This window comes from Euleptes europaea, chromosome 17 (genome assembly GCF_029931775.1).
Source record: "Euleptes europaea isolate rEulEur1 chromosome 17, rEulEur1.hap1, whole genome shotgun sequence".
In the NCBI taxonomy this organism is placed as follows: domain Eukaryota; kingdom Metazoa; phylum Chordata; class Lepidosauria; order Squamata; family Sphaerodactylidae; genus Euleptes; species Euleptes europaea.
Genome location: NC_079328.1, coordinates 1,887,187 through 1,908,589, shown reverse-complemented (window position 1 = coordinate 1,908,589; position 21,403 = coordinate 1,887,187). Strand labels below are relative to the sequence as shown.

Genomic DNA, 21,403 nt, shown 5'->3' with positions numbered 1-21,403 from the left:
AACTATCTGTATCATTGAAGTTCTGTGAAAGGGAGCTTGCTAGATGTATTTTGGCCCTAAAAAGCACCAGAGTGGAGGATTGAAATGTATCTGGCTAGGATAAGGAATTTAATCTCCAATTAAAAATGCCCTCCTGGCTGCTTTAGCCCCAGAAGGTTAAAAAAGGCAATTACCTGTGTGCCTGTTTCCCACCACCACCAGAGCTAAAGGCAGTGCTGGGGAAGGAGCATTTTCATATGTGGAAACCATGTAGGGGAGAAGAGTTAACTTCTACCTTCCCTAGTGTTATGGCCTCACTACATACTGTCCCTTCCACGCTGAGAAGCTTTGCAAATTTCTGGTCATGTCATGCTGGTGTTGTATACAGTTTTACCAAAATATAGTGATGGCTAAAGTAATCTGCCATGAGAGTTCTCTGCAGACTTTTATTCTTATCAGTGCATATGTGCAAAAAAAAAAAGGTGTATAAGTCATTATGTGCCAAAACAAAAGGTGTATAAGTCATTTAACACTATAAATCTGCAGCAGTTTCTATAACACATTCTCTTTGATTTATACAGAATGGGGTACATGTGCAGGGTTCTTAACCCTTCTTATGTCTGTCTTTTCTTACAGGTTCTGCTATGGAAAATAAACTGTTTGTGACTTTTCTCTTCTCACTTTCTGTGTTGTTTTGTGACGCTCGCCACAATGTCTTGGAACAAGCCACTACTGCACAAACTCCAGACAGCCTCATCCCTGAGAAGGCAGCTAGCATCAATGTCGATTTGGCCATGCTTATGCAGAGGCATCATCTTCAGGAACTTTTCTCTCGTTATGGGGAGAACAGTACGTTAACCATTGAAGGGTTTAGGAAATTGCTACGTAACATGGGCATTGAAAAGATTAAAAGAGTTACCATAGACCATGAACACCACCACCACCATCGTAAGCACGTCGCACTGGGTACCAACTTGGAGAAAACAGGTTGCCCCAGCAATGAATCTAATGGTGTAAGCAAAGATCTCCGTAAAAGCCAGACAAAAGTTTTGTCTGGAGTAGAGAATAGTAAGCACCACCAGGGCTCTATGAATAGCAAGAGCACGACAGTAACGATAATCACATCTGCTTACACCACGGCCACGGAAGGCAACCCTCTTGTCCCGCATTCCGATCCTGTAGAATGGAAGGCTTCACACGCTGGACTGGACAGCCCCCTACCCAGCCTCGGCCTGGAAAGCAGCAATATGAGTTTGCTTGTGAGTGGGAAAGCAAATGAGTCTCTTTCTGTGAGGGAATCTGAAAGGGGAAGCTACATGTATTCTAAAATAAGAAAACCAAGTACACAAGAGGTGAGGTTGTATTTGCTGAGCTCAGAAAATATTCCGCAGTTCATGGGCTATCTTTCCTTCTGTACTGTGCCTAATAGATACTAACATGACCGCAAAGCCTTGATGTCTGAATTGGTCCTTAAGGGCAGTCCTGTGCACATGCCTGCCTCTTTACTCTCTTTGCATTTTTATTCAAGTATTTGGTCTCTTTTTGTCCTTTGAGATACTGTGTTACTGAAGATTCAACCCAGAAATGGAGATCCAGTCCAGGAACACAATTCTTTATCCCAGTATGGTGATCCTTCAAATTCTCTGGTGATTTTGTACTCCTGTTTTATGTCCTCTGACTACATACGTTCTGCAGTGTGCTAATTTCCAAATTTTGAATATGTTGCTCAAAATACACTTCCCTCTTTTTAAAATAACGTTTTGCCTCTGGGAAATTAGGCCTAGTAGTCTTCAGAGTGATGGTCTTGCTGACTATCTTTGCTATGGAGAAAAAAACAGTTAATTTCAAAATTGAGGGCCCCCTCAAACCCTGACTAGTCAGCCTTGCAGATCCAGAAAAATTGCTAGTCCACAAAACTGTTCACTAGGCTACATGCCCTTGCATAACTATACAAATTATTTGTGACTTAAAAGGTTCCCTGAAGGAGAAATTCAATCTTCTTAAGCTGTAAACCTTAAAGGCCACGGACACCATGAATAAAAGTTTTGAATCACTGTTCCAGGTAGTATAAAAATTTAACTTAATAGAAACTGCACTAATTAGAAGAAGAAGAGTTGGGTTTTATACCCCGCTTATCTCTAAGGGAATGTCAAAGCGGCTTACAATCGCCATCTTTCTCTTCCCCCCCCCCCTCACAACAGGCACCTTGTAAGGTAGGTGGGGCTGAGACAGTTTGGAGAGAATTATGACTGGTCCAAAGGCACCCAGCAGGCTTCACCAAGAGGAGCAGGGAACCTAACCTGTTCTCCAGATTAGAGTCCACTCTTAACCACTACACCATGCTGGCTCTCAATATAATTAGTTTACTTGTTCCGAAAGTATTGGAATTAGAAAGTATTGGAATTAGAAAATGTAAACGATTTAAATCAAGTATTTACATCTTTCTCTCCTTTTTTTAATGATTTAATTTACACTGATTAAAAATATTCCATCTTGTTAATGACTCTAGAAAAAGTCCATAGATTTGCATTTCAGTGATTTTACATAGAGGCTTTCCAGCACCAGAGATATTAGATTATATTAGATAAAGATGTTCTCTCTGTTTCCTAATTTAGTATTCATATTCAAGGTTATGAAATGTGGATTTGTTATCCTTGATTGCATTTCATTCCAACTTTGGTACTTGCCATTAGAGTGTTCAGAGATGTAAAGGGATGAATTTTGTCCGTTTTTTTAATGCACACTTATCCATGAAGTGTTCTATAAAGTGCTGGTGATCATGGGTGTGTAGCCTTTGGGGTTGCGTTTTTCCAGATAAACCATGCTGAAAGATTCTGATAGGCCATAAAATTTGAAGAAAGAGAAACAAGAACAAACAGTGTCAGATGGGTTAGCTTCCATAGCTGGAAGTCCCAAGTAATAGTAACCCCTTTGTAATTGGCTTGCTTCTCTAACTTACAGCAAGCCAGTATACCACTTTGTTTTAATTTCCACAGTTAATGATAAATAAACTCATCCTTTGTGAAATATTATTTATGAGACATCTGCAAATGCATTTATTTGTAAGTCCTTGTGGTCATAGATTGAATTATTGACAAAAGTGTTTCACTTACTGGAGTTAGAGGACATTAAATTTTCAATTAGATTGGCTTGTACTTTCCCTCAAGGAAGATAAACCTCTGGTTTCATTTTAAACTTCTTTGCTATTTTCAGCCTGTTGTATAGGCAAGCTGAAAGCAGGAACTTCATGAGCTATGAAACTGAGAAGAGAGAGATACTACAGAGAATAGTAGCAGTGGTAGTGGGGGCTGTTAGGGTCTGGAAGAGCTTTGCCCAGAACCACTGGCAAATCCTGGAATCAAGCTTTTAAAATGAAAACAAAGACTTTCTTAAAAAGTAAACTTGAGTTTGTTGAATCATGTTTTAAAATATCTCTTTATTGATCGCTTTTGATTTGTATTGCTTTGTTTTGCTTGTATAATGTATGCTAAATAACAAACTTAGCCTCATTATTTGAAAGATTATAGGAACAGTCACATGAACAGATGAAGCTGCCTTATACTGAATCAGACCCCTGGTCCATCAAAGTCAGTATTGTCTACTCAGACTGGCAGTGGCTGTCCAGGGTCTCAGGCAGAGAAAGGTCTTTCACATCACCTACTTGCCTAGTCCCTTTCACTAGAGATGCCAGGGACTGAACCTGGGACCTTCTGCATGCCAAGCAGATGCTCTGCCCCTCACACCAAGAATACATTCGAATGTTTAATTTTTTTCCCTTGATTGAACTAGGAGACCAGCAGGAATGTTTATAGAATTCTGTTTAAACTTGATGTAAGGTAGGGAAGACCAGGATACTGAGAATTTTTGGGTGGAAGTTGTAGACTATATCTAAGTGAGACATTTTATATTATCTTTACTGGCACTAAAGCAAATCTTGAGTTTTCAAGGTACGCATACCATTTAGTAAAGAACAATGGGAAGTAGCTATATTTGGCTCTATTACAAACTAGTAACAAGCTGGTAACAGTACATAGCTATCCTGGTATTTTTTGGTTCAGAGAAGACCTAAAAGGGAAAAAAGAACTTCCTTGTTTGCAATTGACAAAGGAGTATCCTTTCTGATGGTCTTGAGGGGCCTTGCTCGGTACAAGTGATCAGGTAAGTTGCTGTTCACAAGCCTGATAATTCTGAGTTGACACTTCATGCCATATAAAAGCTCCCAACGATTCTTATTTCTGGACGTTAAAAAAATTATTGCCCACCCCCTGGGAAAAATAGTTTTCCTAAGCAATCAAACTTCTCTGCTCTGGATTATTTCTTGTTTGGGATTTAATCAAATAATCCAGTGCATAGATAGAAGTGTTTGGGCAGTCTGTAACCTGCTACTCTCTAATCAAATACAGTCTCACTTTCCCCTTTCTTCCCTATCCTCTACTATTTTCAGCATTTGGATTTCAAACCTGTGACTGTTTAGGCTAATACCAGGTGCTTGTGCTCGCCCAGTGGAATTTTTATCTTGTTTTCTCATGCTACATGAGAAGCCAGTGAGAGGCAGTGTGGTGTAGTGGTTGAGTGTTAAACTAAGCTGGGAGGGCCAGATTCAAATTGCTGTTGTGCCATGGAAACTCACTGCGTGATGTTGGGCCACTCACCCTCTCTCAGATCAACCTACCTCACAAAGATGTGAAAATAAAATGAAGGAAAGGAGACAGAAGTTGTAAGTTGGTTTGAGTCCCAACTGGGGTGCAAAGCAGGTTATATCTAAATATTGTAATTACTTGTGAAACCCTCCTCTACTTCAGAAATGGTCTGTCATAGAGCATAGTGAGCTGCTGATGGGGAACAGTAGCTTGGGTGGGTCCAGTGGGTCGAGTGCAACTTTCCTGCCTCTCCTTCCCATTGGAGCCCACTGAGGTCCCTGGAATTCCGTTCCTGAGCAGTCATCACTGGGGTCTGCAGGTGGGAGAGGAGGACTCAGTATTAATTGCCTCCTCTTTGGATTCTCCTCTGAAGGTCTGTTTGTTAGAGTTGGAAATAAGTATACAAAGAACAATTGATAGAAATCACCCCACCCTCTGTTGACAGAAGTGCCCTTCTTCCATTGGGAACTAATTGAAGGATCCAGGCTGTTGAATCTGAGGCCCTTCTGACTCATGGAGTTAATTGCCTGGTTCTTTGAATTCTCCTACACTGTGCTAGAAATGTGTGTTTAAACAACAGTGCATTTTGTTTGATATTGCACAATGAATACTGATAATAAACGATGTAACTAGGTCGTAGGTTTTGCTTGTTTGCTTTTTATTTGCTTTTAAAAAAATGCAATTTGTGAAACGTTCCTTTAATTGACTAGTGCTACTATAGTTTGACGTCATCCTAATGTTTATGTATGTACTGAAGTCTCCTGAATGTTTTCTTTGACAGTGTTTCAATGCATCAAAACTGATGCTTTCTCATGGAATAAACACACAAGCCATGTTGACAGCTACAGAATTTAGTTATCTTTGTCCGGCTATTGTAAACCAGATTGATGGCAGATACTGTATAATTCATGCAACAAGCGAAAAGGCGGAATCTCCTCCAAAAACATATTCATTGCAAGTAGGTAGGTTTGTTGGAGTTCAGTATTCTTGCTTAAATATTGTCATGTTGTTTGGTGCTGCACGGAGAGCAAAAATATTGAGCAAGAATGTAAAATCAGCATTTTGTTTTGGTGTGAAAGGGTAAGGAACACCAGGCAAGTGAGATTATTACTTGGATTAACCAGTACTCAAAATGCAGTGTACAGTATCTTGAACTATATAGAACTCTTCCTGTGACTGAATGCTTGCAGACTTTAAAAGATGTGCTTGTGCCAGTTTATGTATGAATGGTTGTGCCTAGCTTATTCCTTTTTTTAAAAAAATTGTTTTAACGTGGAAGTAGGAAACCACATAGTCAGGGAAAGAGGAATGCATGGCTGAAGCATTTAAAATAATGTTTGCTTTTCTTTTCAGCTTGGATTGGAGGATTTATATCGATCTCCATCATCAGTTTTCTTTCGTTACTGGGTGTTGTGTTGGTGCCACTTATGAATCGTGTATTTTTCAAGTTCCTTCTCAGTTTCCTTGTGGCATTAGCAGTTGGTACCCTAAGTGGAGATGCTCTTTTGCATCTTCTTCCACATGTAAGTCTCTTCTATTTTTTTAACCTATACGGGTCACTTTGGAGCATAATGTAGATATAACTTTGATCGGGGAAGACTTTAAGTAAGAAAATGGAGAATAGCAGCAAGCTTCAATAAAACACAGTGATGCTATTTTTGGATCAAACTTGCTGCAAGTGCATCTTGAAAGTGTGGAAATGGGGTATATAAGAAAACAAAATCCATTAATACTTTAAAGATTGATTGACACAGCTGACTCAGTGATGGCCAGCATGGTCAGAGGGTGGTGCATCTGTGAGGACCCCCCAGACCCCCCTTCTCCATTCTGTCCACCACTGGGCCTACAGCATTCTGTGATAATGCCGTGCATCTCACTGTGGTGAGTGAGCGCTAGTGGTAGCAGCCACTCATTCAGCAGCAGTGCACCAACATACGGAACTGGATTGGGTCAAGTAGTCCCCAAGATAGATTCATGCATTGTTGTATTTCTGCTTGGAATTCCAGTGGGCATTCCTCCTTGGCTATTTGAAACAAAGGGCTAAGAACGTTCTAAGTTTAATTCAAGTGTAAAATATGTTGCAGCCTTTTGAACAACAATAAATGCAAATTACACAAGAAATAAGAAAATAATGTACATTAATTCGGAGTTCTGCTATCAATAATGCAAAGAAGACACAGGCTGCAGAGCGTCTTTGCATTCTGCAGTTGATATACTTGCAGCCAGTCTTCCAGACATCTTAATCTATTAGCACTCAGCACTTTTCAACGTATCTTGTGTAGTGGTTAAAGTAGTGATCTGTGAACAGATAGATCCCCGTTATAATCTCCACTTAGCCACAGAGCTCACTTGGGGACCTTGAGCCAGTTACTGTTGGCCTCGGCTAGCTCACAGGGCTGTTGTGAGGATACAACAGTAGGGAAAAATCATGGATGCTGTACTGAGCTCCTGGGAAGAAGTGATAGATACACTTGTTGATCTGCTGCTGCAGATAGAAAAAATGCTTTTTAGCAATTAGTTTACAGCAGTTTTAGTAATGTATTTCAGTACAATTTTATCACCACTACCACAAAACAAGGAATTTATCGAGCACCCAAGATATGACCTCAAATGGATCTGATATGGGAGGAGGAGGCCCAGGTACTACTACACTTACTATGCAGAGAGGGGCTGCCTTTCGGCCAAATCCCATTGTAAGTCTGGGAACTCGGAGACGACTGGTGCTGGGCTGGTTGTAGACTGACCTGGTCACCGAATCGGTTCATCGGATGTTGGTCTTCCAGCCGGTTGCTGGGGGGAAGCTTTCCATCACTCCAAAGAACTCGTTCTCGGCTTCAATTGTGAGAGTATTGAGCTCGGTACTCCTCGAATATCTCAGAGGACTTTGGAGTTGGAAGTCTTTGATGCTTTCCAGGTGCCCCTTGGGAGCTGCAGCAGTCTTTGGGTTACCAAAGGGAAGATCACTGAGGAGAAGTCTTACGATGATTGTGTCAGATGATTGGAGGACTCTGAGGAGGCTTCGGAGGTTGCATAGCCTCCCCCCTCCCCAAAAAATCTGAACATCGCAAATTGATGCTGGAAGTCTGCCACAGCACTTTTGGACCTGAGAACTGCGAGAGAGCTGACCTCGGCCCATATTGTGCCTATTATCAAAGGCTGGAGGAGGTTCAAACCCAGTCTGCTGTGGACTGGGTAAATTATGCGTGCTTTGGAACCCTACAGTGCTTTTCTGGACACCCCTGCAATGCCAATTTTCAGATAGCATGGCAGGTTGTGACTTCTCTCTGTGGGAAGACCCGTGGGATGCTCTGGTCTCTCTCCCTCCTTGATGGTGGAAGGCCCAAAAGTCTATTCTTCATCTCCTTTGATATCTTGGCAGGCCATTTTGGCCAGTGATCTGGACGCAGTGGCTTAAAAAAAATTAGTTGAAATTGTATATCTAGCCACTTCAGGTTTTTTTACATAGTTGGGGGAGAGGGAGTGGAAGGTTATTGTTGAACTGGTATGTGATTAGTGGATGATTAAAATTGTAAGTACTGTTGTGGGGGAGAACTGGTGGGGAATGGTAAATGGAGGACATCTGTGGGAGAGGCCACAGCCCCATTGGGCTGGGGATCCCAGTGATTGGGGGGGGGGGCTCGGGAGGTATGAGGTGGGAGAAGGTATTGTAATGGAAGGAGACCTAGATATGGATATGCCTGTATTCCTTCTTTCTCATTAGGACATCTGTCATGTGGCCCTCAGCTCCCGGTCCCCATAAGGTGACTGGCGTTTATGACTGGCGTTCACCTCCTCAATTTGGCATTTAATCCAGGTGGGCTGTCTCCAGAGGAACCCAGTTCCCTTCACATGACTCTCCCTGCCCATTTTATTATACCTTCTCACATGAAAACCAGCAGTTGCCCTAGCTTCGGACTCCCCAAGCATAACACTCTGCACTAACCGATCCTCCTTTTTCCAATCTTTAGTCTCATGGAAATCATCATCATCATGAGCAACCATTAATGGAGCACAGTAACGATCCTCTGATGAGGCATGTCGTTTTCCAAAGTGGAGAAGAGAGTGCTTATTTGGATTCTACCTGGAAGGGCCTCACAGCACTTGGAGGGCTATATTTCATGTTTCTAGTGGAGCACTTAATCACTTTAATTAAGCAGTTTAAAGACAAGAAAAAAAAGGTAGGGAAATGGGGACAGACTGTCCTGTCTCTGGATACTGGAGGAGGGGGGAAGCTCCCATGAGTCTTTCTGCACACCAGCCCACCAAACGGGCTCTCCCACCTCTGGGTCTGCCTGGTGGCTTTCGTTGTGGTCGAGCATACAGGGACACAGTTCAGCTCAAGCACACAGCTCTTCCCTTGGCAAAGATTATTTGGAAGTTTTCAGCTTTTGTTTAGTGCACTCCCATTGAAACAAATGTAAATAAATATTTGTGTTGAGCCAGTTTTTATTTTAAATTCATGTTTCATGAGTACCAGTTCTGAAAGCCTATGTTAATATTTTCCATCTCTTCATGCAGCATTTAACACAAAAGTAAGTTCATTGCTCATGGATAAATGTGCACAGGATCATAGCCTTGATACAGGGCAAAAATAAGTAAAGAACTCTAAATGGTTTTGACATTTGGGATAATGACAGAATAGGACAGTGTGAAACAGTTAACTGTAAATCCTGTAAGCCCCTCTGCCCTCTGGTGCCCGACTGCAGAGTCCTGAGAGGGCTGAGAGGAAGAATGTAAAAATGCCACTGTATTAAAAACCAATTTAATGGCTGATCCACACATTGTCCGTGTGCATTGGGCAAATGAGGCCTGGTGCCATTGTATAAAGCTGCACCATTTTACTGGATATTTAAATCAGTAACTGAATTGGAAGTTCTTAACACTTTACCATCGGAAAAATAGCAGTTGGATTAATTGCATTCACACAAAGAGAGAGAGATTATTTTTAATAAGATAGATCTGCATCAAAACCTTGGTAAAATGTACTTTGATGTGATACAATAAATAGAAAATCTGTTGTTTAAATATTTTTCCAGACTTGAAATAACAGCATGTTTAACTGAATAATGTTGCTTCTTGACGTTACTTCCATGAAGTTGACATGAGAGGTTTTCCTTCTGCATTTAAGCTTGGGGGGAGGGGTCTGTTCCATCTTGATGCCTTCTACATCCCTATCAGTTGCATAGCAATAATGTGTCTGTCCTAGGGCTGTTGAATTAAAAAAAATTCAGTATAGTTCAGATTCGGCTGAATTCGGCCCGTTTAGATTCGGGATATGCCGAAGTCTGAACTCCCCCGCTTCGGGTGCGTGCAATTCAGCGGGAAGTCCTTCCAAGTTTTGTAAAGATTGGGTCAGGGGGGGCTGAGATATGGGCCCCGAAAGGGGTTCCCCCCACCCTTAATGTGCATGTCTGAGCAGAGCTTGCCGCCCACGCACAAAGCTCCCAGCCCCGACAAACAGCTGAGAAGTTTGCAAAGCATTGCAACACAACTGCAAAGCAACACGACTGCAAAGCAACACAACCTTGTAAGCAGCACCTTTGCAACTGTGCAAAGCAACACCTGACACCTGGGAGTTTGCAAACCATGGAAAGGGACAGAGGCAGCTAGCTATGCATAATGAGCAGGAGGGGTGGAATTTCCCCTTTTGCATGGGACTCCAAATGCATTCTTTAAGGCACCATTTGAAAACCAGTTTTGAGCAAGCATCCAAATAGATCTAACCGCTCTTATGAATGAGGGAAAACCTGAAGACACACAACTGAAACCCCCCCTCAAACCAGGGAGAGAGAGACTCGAGGGGGAACACACACCCCAGGCAGAACCGGCAAAAGCCCCCTTTGGCTTCCCCCCCCACCCACAGAAACTGCTCCCTCCCCCCCCACACACACACAGACTCTGCTCCCCCCCCCACACACACACAGGAGAAAAATTATAGATTAAAGCCCCCAAAGGGGTCTTACTGTGGCTGTCTTCTGTTCCATCAGGAGGGGCTGGGGAGGACTGGGTAATCCAAGACAATTCCATTTAGGCACGGGACGTTTTGCTCTGGAGATGCATACAGGATCAGCTGATCCATTCATCCCAATAGGGGAAAGGGGAAAGCCCATATCTCGGGACCCCCTGACCCAATGTTTACAAAACTTGGGTGGTCTCTTAAGAAGGCTTATCTGAAGCTCCGCTCAAAGTTTGGGGTCTGCACCCCCAAAAATGCGCCCCCTGCAGCCACGGAAAGAGAAAAGGGGGGAGCCGATATTTCTGCCCCCACTGAACCCATCTTTACAAAACTTGGGTGGTATCTTAAGAATGATTGTCTGAAGCTATGCTGAAAGTTTGGGGGCTGTATCCCCAAAAAAGCGCCCCCTGCAGCCACGTAAATGGAAAGGGGGGAGGGAAAAGGGGTGGAGCCCATATCTCGAGACCCCCTGACCCAATGTTTACAAAACTTGGGGGGGTATCTTAAGAAGGCTCATCTGAAGCTCCACTGAAAGTTTGGGGTCTGTACCCCCAAAAATGCACCCCCTGCAGCCATGGAAAGAAAGAAGGGGGGAGCCCATATCTCGGGACCCCCTGACCCAATGTTTACAAAACTTGGGTGGTCTCTTAAGAAGGCTTGTCTGAATCTCTGCTGAAAGTTTGGGGTCTGTACCCCAAAAAATACGCCCCCTGCAGCCACAGAAAGGAGCGAATGTGCACAAGCACCCCCCCCCCCCACACACACACAAGGATTTCCCTCTCTCTCTCTCTCCCCGGCCGGGCCGCACATCAGCTGATTCCTCCAGTACTCAATCCTGACTGATTGGCCAGAAGAAGACCCAGCTTGACCACCGATTGGCCGGGGAAGGAGAATGCTTCTTACTGACCGTTATGCTGCTTACTGACGCCCCGAATTGGCCGGATTTATTCGTGAACTCGCTGAATTCGGGTCCCCCGGTTTCCCGCCATTTTTGAGTTCGGTTCGTCCCGAACTAAAAACCACCGAATCAAGGGAAATTCGGCTGTTTTTCAGTTTGGGCCGAACTGAATCAACAGCCCTAGTCTGTCCCATTCAGGATACGTAGCTAAAAATGTTAATAACTTTGTTATGTGTTCTTGGTGTCAGAAAAAAAATGATGAAGATGAAGCAGAAATCAAGAAGCAGCTGTCTAAATATGATTCACAGCTTTCAACAAATGAAGAAAAATCAGATGCAGATGATCGTAAGTTTCAGTACCTGCTGTGCAGCTGTTCCATTCAAAATGGCTTAGGGTTCTCTTCTTTATTTCCTAAGGCCTGGTGATGATGAATTGCCATTGGCTAAGTAACCTAATGTTGCTGGGCAGCAAAACTACTGACACACATTAGAAAATTATCTGAGATTGCTGAGTTGGTAATGTCAAATGATTGAGAGTCTGTCTCATACCTGGAGTTGCCACAAATTGCATGTTTATGGGTTGCTGCCTTTCCCATTCTGATTGCTGATTCCCCAAACAAATTGTCAGCATTATTTGTGTTTGAAGTAATCAGTGCCATATTAAATAATTTAATTGCAGTGGATCATTTCTTTTTACCCTTGTTCAGTAATATCTAGAATCAGCCACTCCTTCTAAATTCCAAAATTTCTAGCACTATTTAGAATTACTTTCAGTCTAGAAATATGCATTGAAAGGGTGGTGCAAATTGATTTAGATTTAATAAACAAAAAATATCATGCTGGACAACCTTACAAAAATGCTTCGTTTTTGCCTGTTAACTATCTTGATTGGTGGTTCTGTCTAACCATTATGGTGACATATCAGTGGCTGAAATTTTTACAAGCTTTATACATATCTTGGTTTGTTGATCATGTTGTGAGGTTTTGAGTAGCAGTGAGGGCAAGGTGTTCACAGTTCATGGTGACATTATTAACACTCATAGATTCTAGTACTGTTGAAGAACTAATAGATGAAAGGGGGCTCATCCAGGTGATCTTTGTAGCTGCTATTAGTCTGTGAGACTATGCTATTGAGCTGAGCTCTTCTGAGCCATGAATACACCTAGGAGTAGGACAACATGTGCCATCACCCTGGAGTAATCTCATTGTGGGATTGAAATGAAGAGTTGTAGACAGATGCTGTTGGAGAATAATATTGAAGTGGATTTAGATTCAGGAAGTTGTGCTGATTACATGGTGGTGTTTTGCTAAGACTGCTGTCTTGTCAATTGAGTCAAAAGTGTCAATAAAACCCAATCCACTGCTTGGTTAAATCAACGGGATTGTATAAAATTCAAGTATTTGGCATAACTGAATTGGGTAGAACTGGTAGGAGAGCAGGGTTCAGTCTCTTGAAATAATGGGCATCTTGTATAAAGCAGCGTACCGTAATAAGTGATGGCAAATTGACTTTCTGCCTTTGTGCATTTCAGCTGTTTTAAAATATGTACGATTTTCAATCTTAGGTTTGCAACTAATGTATTTCTGCTCCCACGTGCCTCTCTTTTCCATAAGGGATTTTAACGTTTCTGTCTTTATTCTGTGGCGAGGTTAAGTCTGAACATGCAGCTGAGAAAATTATAGGCTTTGCTGGTACTTTATAGGCCCTGGGAGCAACTTGTGCTTTCTCTCCATTTTCAGACTTTACTGAATAGTGGAGACAGCAATTTTGAAAGCATACCTGGGAGCTGGAGCATATGACCTCTGCTGAGTAAGAGTAGCGCCAAAGATTTCCCTCAATTTTTCTTGTGTGGTTTGACTGTTTAGGTATCTTGTGCAATTTCTGTCTTCTGCACATGTAAGTAAAATGTGACAGTTGTTACTGGCGTGATGAACTGCCTTGGAGTTGCCACTGATTTTCCAGCATACTCTCTGCTGAGGTGCTCTGGAGATCTCTGCAAAGTTCAGAGGTTGTTGTCAACAGTATGTGATTGCATTCCTGCAATGTGTTGCTTGCAAGGGAAATTCAGATAATCACCTGTCAGTGGCATTCAGCTGTCTGTATTGGTGCGATCTTGATTTCCAGGAACCATTTCTCACCAGCACTGGATGTCCTGCATTTTATACTAATTAGCAATGTTTCTCAGGATCGTATGGAAAGTTACTTTCTCAGGAAAGTGTTATTGAATGGCTTTGAGTGGCTCGTAGCGGCTGCTTAAGGCATGAACAGTGTGTGGAATTGTCTGTTAGAGCTGCTTCTAATATGTCTTGATATTAACAACTCAGTTTTCATATGGAGTAGCGTTCGGCTTTCTGCACAGGGTGCATTTTATAGTGCCATATCTAATACAATTTGCTGCTTTCTTATTTACATTACATATTGCATTTTCAGGCATGTCTGAAATTTTAGGAAGCTTTTAATTTCGTGCATTACAAAAGGCTAGTATTGAATGTTGTTTCAGTTGACGTTTTAAATAGACTAATTTGTAATTCAAACTTAGAATAAATAAGAAAGCAAATGTATAGTGTTTTCATATGTACATATATTAGTGTTTTTCCCCATAGTGTTCATTTTCCTTCTATGTGTGTAGACAGGAATAACAAACTCCATTTCACTCTGCAAAGGATTTTGTGTGTGATATGAGTGTTTAATGTGAATGCACATTATGCTACTGGCTTTCCGGGGTGGGGGCAGCATCAAGTCCACAACTACGGTACTCCATTGGAGTACTGAGCTGTTAACATCAAGATACATTAGAAGCAGCTCTCATAGGCAGTTCCACACATGGTTCTTGCCATAAGCAGTTGCTTCTTTGTCCTTGGGGAAAGCAATTCTCTGTGGTGAGCGGGAGACTGACTGCCTTTGCGTTGAGGAAATCTGCTTTGAAGCCGCTTTGCTGATTACTCCAGCCACTCTTCCCTGGGTTAAGAAAATGGCAGCTACAACAATACTATAACACCTGACTCAGTAGGACTTAGCTGTGAAACTGACAGTGGAAGACTGCATGATAGGATAGGGATTGCCTTGCTATCAGTGGCTGTAGGACCAAGACCACTTCCCAGCAGTGCTTCTAATGGCTCATATGCTGCATCTCTGGAGACAACGGTGGAGAATATTTGGTCCTACTCGTGCTGCTGTCATCATCCTCCAGAGTGGCTTCCTGGCAACTTTATTTGCAGCACCACTAGGGGTTCCCAGAGCCTCAGTTTCAAGCATGATGCTTGGCTTCTTTTATTACATATGCTTTTGTGCGTTCATTCTATCTCTTTGGGCCATCAGGAAGGATTTCTCTTGAATCAGACTTTCCTCTTGACCTATTTGCTGTCTCTTGTCCAGGCTGCCTATCCTGATAGCGAAAGTCAAAGATGCTGAGGTTTTCTTTCATTTCCTTTAAAGTCCACATTGCAGTCATTCATCTCCTTTATAGATTTCTTGAGCTTCTTGTCCAAAAAAGAACATAGTTGGGCTGCTGACTTCTCGGACTACCTTCCTCAGTTGATGAGGTGTTCTTGTCAGGAGTAAAGATTTGTGCTGTTGTGGTGAGATTCTGAGTTTGCAGTAGGATGCTTTTGAGACCAGCATTGTGGACAAGCCCTTCCCCTCTACCCTGGTGCACCCTGGGGCTCCTTCGCTCATGAAGTCAGCCACTTAGTTTCTGTACATAACCCTTGCCGCCATGCACAGAATTACATGAAGGCATCCAGGAGTGAACCAGTATACATATGGATGCAGTCCACAGGGGCAAATAATATAGAGCTGGATCAGAAATGAGTTAGTTTTCTAGAGTCAAGGTATTTAAACACTGAAAATGTTGCAGTATGTAAAGTGAAAAAGATTTTGTAGTTCTCTGCCTTAACAAAATGGAGAATCCATCTATTTTTTTTCTTTTTTTATCAAGGTCCTGAAGGTTACCTAGGGGCAGATTCCCAAGATCCGTCCAGCTTTCTTTCTCAGAAGCCAGTAGTACAAGAAGAAGAAGAAGTCATGATAGTTCGCTCCCACCAAGGGGCGGCTGCTGATCATGAATACGCATCCAGGGGATGCAGAAACAAATGCCATTCCCATTTACACGACACTCTTGGGCAGTCCGATAGTCATCATCACCATGACTACCATCACATTTTGCATCACCATCACCACCAGAACCATCACCCACACAGCCACAGTCAGCGCTATTCACGCGAAGAGCTGAAGGATGCTGGTGTAGCCACCCTGGCCTGGATGGTGATCATGGGGGATGGGCTGCACAACTTCAGCGATGGTCTTGCCATTGGTGAGTTGCCGCTTCTGGATTTTGTATTTTTCCTCCAATTTGTACGTTGGTTCATTTCGCTCTGTTTTCTGTCCCCACTCATTATGAATGCATTACCACTGTAGAATTACAGATTGTGGATATAGAGATCCTCTGTAGAAATAGGAGGCCAGGTATCAATGTGGCTTGGATCTAGTGTAGAAATTTCCAAGGGCACAAAGGAGGGGATTTTTGCCAATTCTGCCATACAGAGCAATCCAGAGTGCCCCTCAAATGCTGCTCCTGGGAAGCTCTGAGGAATAGGGTTTTTTGGGTGGGGGGATCAGCAAAAATCATCACCCTTCTTGAATTTGCAGAAATTCTAGTTGGGTTTCAAATTATTATGAACGTATTAGAGTCAGTATACAATTGTGCTCCTGGTTGATGTTGGTTGTTACTTGTATTGTCTGAAAATGTACTTTTGACATTAAATCAATGAAAGGTCACTTTAGCAATGTTCCTATTAGTTCTAACGTCATGGAATCAGGTTAAGAGTTCTTGAAATCAAAGATTCAGGGACAGGCCTGACAGATATCCATCATTGCATCTAATTCTAAACACTTTTACAGACAACCAGGCCATGGATTTCAGTGGGACTGAACTGTTGTTACCTGATTTGGGCATGGAGTAGGGGTCACTGGGTGTGTGTGGGGGAGGTAGTTGTGAATTTCCAGCATTGTGAAGGGGGTTGGACTAGATGACCTTGGTGGTCCCTTCCAACTGTATGCTTCAATATCAATGCTAAACATTTGTTCTGAGGTGAATGGTTGTCATCTTCTAACCTTGCTCTGTGTGAATAATGTAAGACCTCTCTTCTTCCCACTTACCAGCTGCTAGTCCTGAAGCCAAAGGCTCTTCTACCATGCCTAGACCCAGACCATACTAAGAATTGCTTCCCTGAGAGCCTTATATTCTCATATTCTGTAAGCTGCTCTATGAGCTCTTTCTTGTTCTGCTTGCAGTATGGTGACCAGAATGTGCGCCCCTTGTTTGTGGTTTGGTCAGCCCTTTGATTTTTACGTACGTATCCAGTTGCATTGCCCAAGCAAGATGGCTTCTCCAGGGTGTGTTCTTTTTCTTCACCCAGGTGCTGCGTTTACGGAAGGCTTATCCAGTGGTTTAAGTACATCTGTTGCAGTATTTTGTCATGAGTTACCACATGAGTTAGGTAAGAGACGGACATTGTCGTACATAGTAGCTTCTTGGTAATTACAGCATAGGGCTGTTGTAAGGGCAGCCAAGGTATGGCATCTGCAGAGGTCCATAGCCAACCAGCAGTGCCTGGCTCACCAGTTCTGTTGGGAAGTCCCTGTGATGTCACAGAGGTCTCTACTTGCTCCTGGGTGTGGTGCTGTGGAAGGTGGTGGTGGTGTTTGACTTCTTCAGTCTGCTCCTGTAACTCCCCTTTGAGCTTTCCTGGCTGGGCAGGAGCTTTTTGTCCTGGGTACGCAGGAGTGGTGGTGTGCTTGAGGAGGGGCCCGTTGAAGGCCTCTTCTGCAGAGGTTCCAGCATCTTGTTATAGCCTGTCTCCATGGGGTATTGTTCTCCATGCCTTAAAGGGTGTGATGGAGATGTAGGCAATCAACCAAGTATAAATAGGTAAATTCCACTGCTTTAGCAACAAGGTTTAAAGTAAATACTCATCATTCAAGATTGTTTTAGTATTGGTTGCACAAGAGAATATGTTTGTTTCAGAAGCATGTTTAGGGATGAGATAAAATGAACCAAAACTTCCCCTATAAATAACTGCTAGTTACAAAAAAATTTACTTAGTGTGCAACACTGGGTTAGTCATTTTAATTTGTAGAAATTAGCTTTGGTAGTTCTCCATTACTCATATAGCTTCAGTTGTTTCAGGTAACAAGGCAGTTCAGTCTAAAAAGCATCCCACTGTTATCGCTCCCACTACTTTTGACAGATTATAAAGGAAATAGCCTTTTTTTTTGTCCCCCAGTCCCAAATAGGGTCACATTGTATGGTGGACAGCATAGTGAATGAGGTAAAAGTGTAGTTGTGGGACAGACCTGAAGTGGTCATGTGCTGTGATAGGTGACTAAGGTTTTTAGATCTTGAATTTCACTGAAAAATACTTTATCTTATTTAACCAGTCCCCCAAGCACTGATACAAACTTTGAATTAAAAAAAAAATACTTTTTATTGTAATTACTTCAGTATAAAAAATGAAAAAGTAAAATATAAAATCACAAAAATATATGAGAGTTGGTTACATGGAAAAATATAACATATTCTAGCAAAATATTATGGATCTGGATACTGGTACACAATAGCAAAATTCAAAGTTACATACCCATCAGAGGAGTCTTGTTGGGGAGCTCATCCCACAGCCTAACTGGTCATAGGCATAATGGGAGAGATCTCCAACTTTGCACAATATTGGATATGCTTATGTACCTTTTTGAGTTGTTTACTGCAAAATAGTGCTTTGGGAAAGTTTCTATATGCTCATAGATCAAAAGACACAAAAATGCATTAATTGGACAAAACGTATTTTGATAAATCTTAATCTCTGTCTTTGATCCTATGTCTGATGGACAAATGACGCACGGAATACAAATATCAAAAGACATTGTCCTAAATAACAATCTTCTTCTCACGTCTTTACTTCAAAGACTGTTGACCACAAAGACGAAACAAATCATTATTAAAATGCATATAAGGTATTTCCATATATACTTAAAAACCAAACAATATCACATGAATGATGAAACCACATTCATTCCCATGGGGGGGCGGGGGAAGGAATGAGCCAGATTTAAAAGGTCACTCTGAACCATTTTTTTTTTGGTCTCTGTACTTCGCTATCAGTACTGTGTGTGTGTAAAGTGCTGTCAAGTCGCAGCCGACTTATGGCGACCCCTTTTTGGGGTTTTCTAGGCAAGAGACTAACAGAGGTGGTTTGCCAGTGCCTTCCTCTGCACAGCGACCCTGGTCTTCCTTGGTGGTCTCCCATCCAAATACTAACCAGGGCTGACCCTGCTTAGCTTCTGAGATCTGACGAGACCAGGCTAGCCTGGGCCATCCAGGTCAGGGCTGTACCTATTAGTAAAACCACAAGTCTGTTTGTCCCCAAGTTCTCAGGCAGCTGATTTCTGCTGACTACATAACTGCTGACAGCATTGTCTGCATTGTCTTTCCCATCCACTCATTTCCCATCCACGCAATGTTCCCTTCAGGAAAAATCTGGAAACTTATTTAAAAATATGTTGAAGTTTGCAAAAATCTATGCTTTTAACACAAAATCTGTTGAAAACCTACAACAGACTCTCAAATGCTTTCATCTGATACCTTAGGTTGTTCACCTAAAGGTCATGACTTGTAATAAGAGACCCAAAATAAATAAAAAAGTAAATAAAATTGCAAATCCACACTTCTCTTGTCTCAGTCAGCTTCCTTGTTTGTTTTATGCTTGAACACCAATGTCTTGAAGATTGAAATATTTCCTTGTGAAGTAGACAGTTGGGCTGTTCAGTCTGCCTTCATCAACTTTCTTCCAAGACTTAAAATATTTTTCGTCTTCCTCTTTCAGAAACTATCCAAAGCTACTTCATAAAATAAACACATGCTGTTTCCATAGAATTAAATACTAGAACAAGAAAAGCAACATTTCTACATGGTGCTGATATTTAATATTGTGATGTTCGTTGTTGAATCGGACATTCTCATCCAAGATCCTTTAAAGGAGTTTTAGCTAACCTCTTTCGAAGTTGTTTAAAACTTGCCCTCCTCCCCGCATGACAAATCAAGAGGTGTCTTCCACTGATTTAAACAACGTTTTAATGTCACATTCTACCCAAATGAGCAAATGTGGGAACCCCGTGTTTTTTAAATTCCAGTTTAACATAAAATTGAGATGGTCTCAATATATTTCCTGTGGTGCATGGGGAGAGCTCATTCCCAGGTAAACTTTTTATACACAATTACATGTTATGTGGCTAATCAAGTCTGTTTCTTGGGTCTCCTGAAAGACAGGCAAAAGCAAAGAAATCAAGACAGAAAAAGAGCATGTTAAGTCCTCATTGTTTCTGGGCAATCGCTGATGGTGGGGAGATGGGAGTGCTATATTGAGGAATGTTTAATATAGTGCCCTTTATCACAAGCATTCCCTATCTTCTGCAGGAGACTTTGCTGTACTTCTCAAAGCTGGAATGACTGTCAAACAAGCTGTTCTTTATAATGCTCTCTCGGCTATGCTGGCATACCTTGGCATGGCCACTGGGATACTCATTGGTCATTATGCTGACAACGTTTCCATGTGGATCTTTGCACTTACAGCTGGGCTCTTCATGTATGTGGCTCTTGTTGATATGGTAAGTACGAGTGAAGAGCCCGCGCAAAATCGTGGTGGGGGGACACTCTTGTTTTCCCCTGCTCAGTGTTGTCTTTCTTCTCACCGCCTTCCCCACTTTTGGCAGCCCCTGCCAGTGCTGCATTCAGATCTTTGAGGAGTGTGCCTTTGCGTCCCTTGTAGTGTTGCTTGACAGAATCTGGGTGGCTTTTTAAAAACACAAGGATACCTGTAGATGTTGCTGTTAAATGGGAGTATTCAGAAATTGGGATGTGAAATGATTTAGTACAGCCTGAACTCATGAGATTTCAGAAGCTAAGCCAGATCAGTACTTGGGTGGGAGACCACCAAGGAAGACTTTGCAGAGGAAGGCAATGGCAAACCACCTCTTCCTACTCATGTGCCTTGAAAACCCTACGGGGTCGCCATAGGTTGATGGCACTTTATACACACACATGCAAAATTTGGTGTTTCATAAAGTTGGATTCGTCATGGCCACCCCTCTTTGCATGGAGTTCACTACTGACATGGGGATCAGAATGCTGGATTCATATATAGTGACATAAAGGGCACTGGATATTGGTATTACCTTGTTTGTAAATATTTGCAGCTGGACATTCCTTCAGCACTCATGACATCAAGGTTTGGGACATCCTGGAATCCTCAGTATGCCTTGTCTTAAATTTATATGTTGGCATAGCAAGTCTGCAAGCCTTGGCGTAAAAGTGAGTGAGGTGAGGAACCCAGCCTGTTAAGAAATTTATGCTAGAGTATATATGCCACCGTGTGGATTTCTGTCTAAAAGAAGCCTTGTGGGATCAGATGGAGGTTCCATTTGGCACTGAGTCTTCACAGTGTCCAGCCAGCTGCCTCCAGAACAGCCCGTTGAGGGGGCAGGAGGGCCCCCCCTCTCAGCACGCTTCCTGTGGCTGGCATAATGACACTGCATCAATGGCAAATGACTTCTTTTTATGTTTTATTCAGGTGCCTGAAATGCTCCACAATGATGCCAGCGATCATGGATGTAGCCGCTGGGGATATTTCATGTTACAAAATGCTGGAATTTTGTTAGGTTTTGGCATCATGTTACTTATCTCTGTGTTTGAACACAAAATTGTCTTTAGCATAAACTTATAATATTTTGTTTACTTTTTGGATGTTGATCTCAGTATTGAGAATTAACGGTGGGCACTTCTTTCTTCTCTCCCCTGCAGTTACATTAGGCATTTCCACGGTGCGAACCTGCTTGCACCTGCAGCCGAGTGCTGTGCAGTGCGGGGAGTCCGCTCTGTCA

At 42.4% G+C, this 21,403-nt stretch overlaps 1 protein-coding gene across 1 annotated transcript; it reads left to right on the top strand.

Moving 5' to 3' along the window:
* The first annotated feature begins 623 nt into the window (after positions 1–623).
* On the top strand, positions 624–21,311 carry SLC39A6 (solute carrier family 39 member 6). Its single transcript, XM_056862266.1, has 9 exons — positions 624–1,331; positions 5,401–5,581; positions 5,973–6,142; positions 8,588–8,797; positions 11,722–11,818; positions 15,411–15,785; positions 16,891–16,971; positions 19,941–20,131; positions 21,094–21,311. Exons 1-9 carry the CDS (start codon positions 624–626, stop codon positions 21,244–21,246), a joined length of 2,166 nt encoding a protein of 721 aa, XP_056718244.1. The 3' UTR covers positions 21,247–21,311.
* Positions 21,312–21,403: the final 92 nt, after the last annotated feature.

What these genes read in the sequence shown, in the direction of transcription:
- SLC39A6 (XM_056862266.1), top strand. Translation starts at nt 624, where the DNA reads ATGGAAAATAAACTGTTTGTGACTTTTCTCTTCTCACTTTCTGTGTTG. An exon ending in AACATATTCATTGCAAGTAG is followed by an intron (nt 5,582 to 5,972) that starts GTAGGTTTGTTG and finishes TTTTCTTTTCAG; the next exon opens with CTTGGATTGGAGGATTTATA. An exon ending in TGAGTTACCACATGAGTTAG is followed by an intron (nt 16,972 to 19,940) that starts GTAAGAGACGGA and finishes TATCTTCTGCAG; the next exon opens with GAGACTTTGCTGTACTTCTC.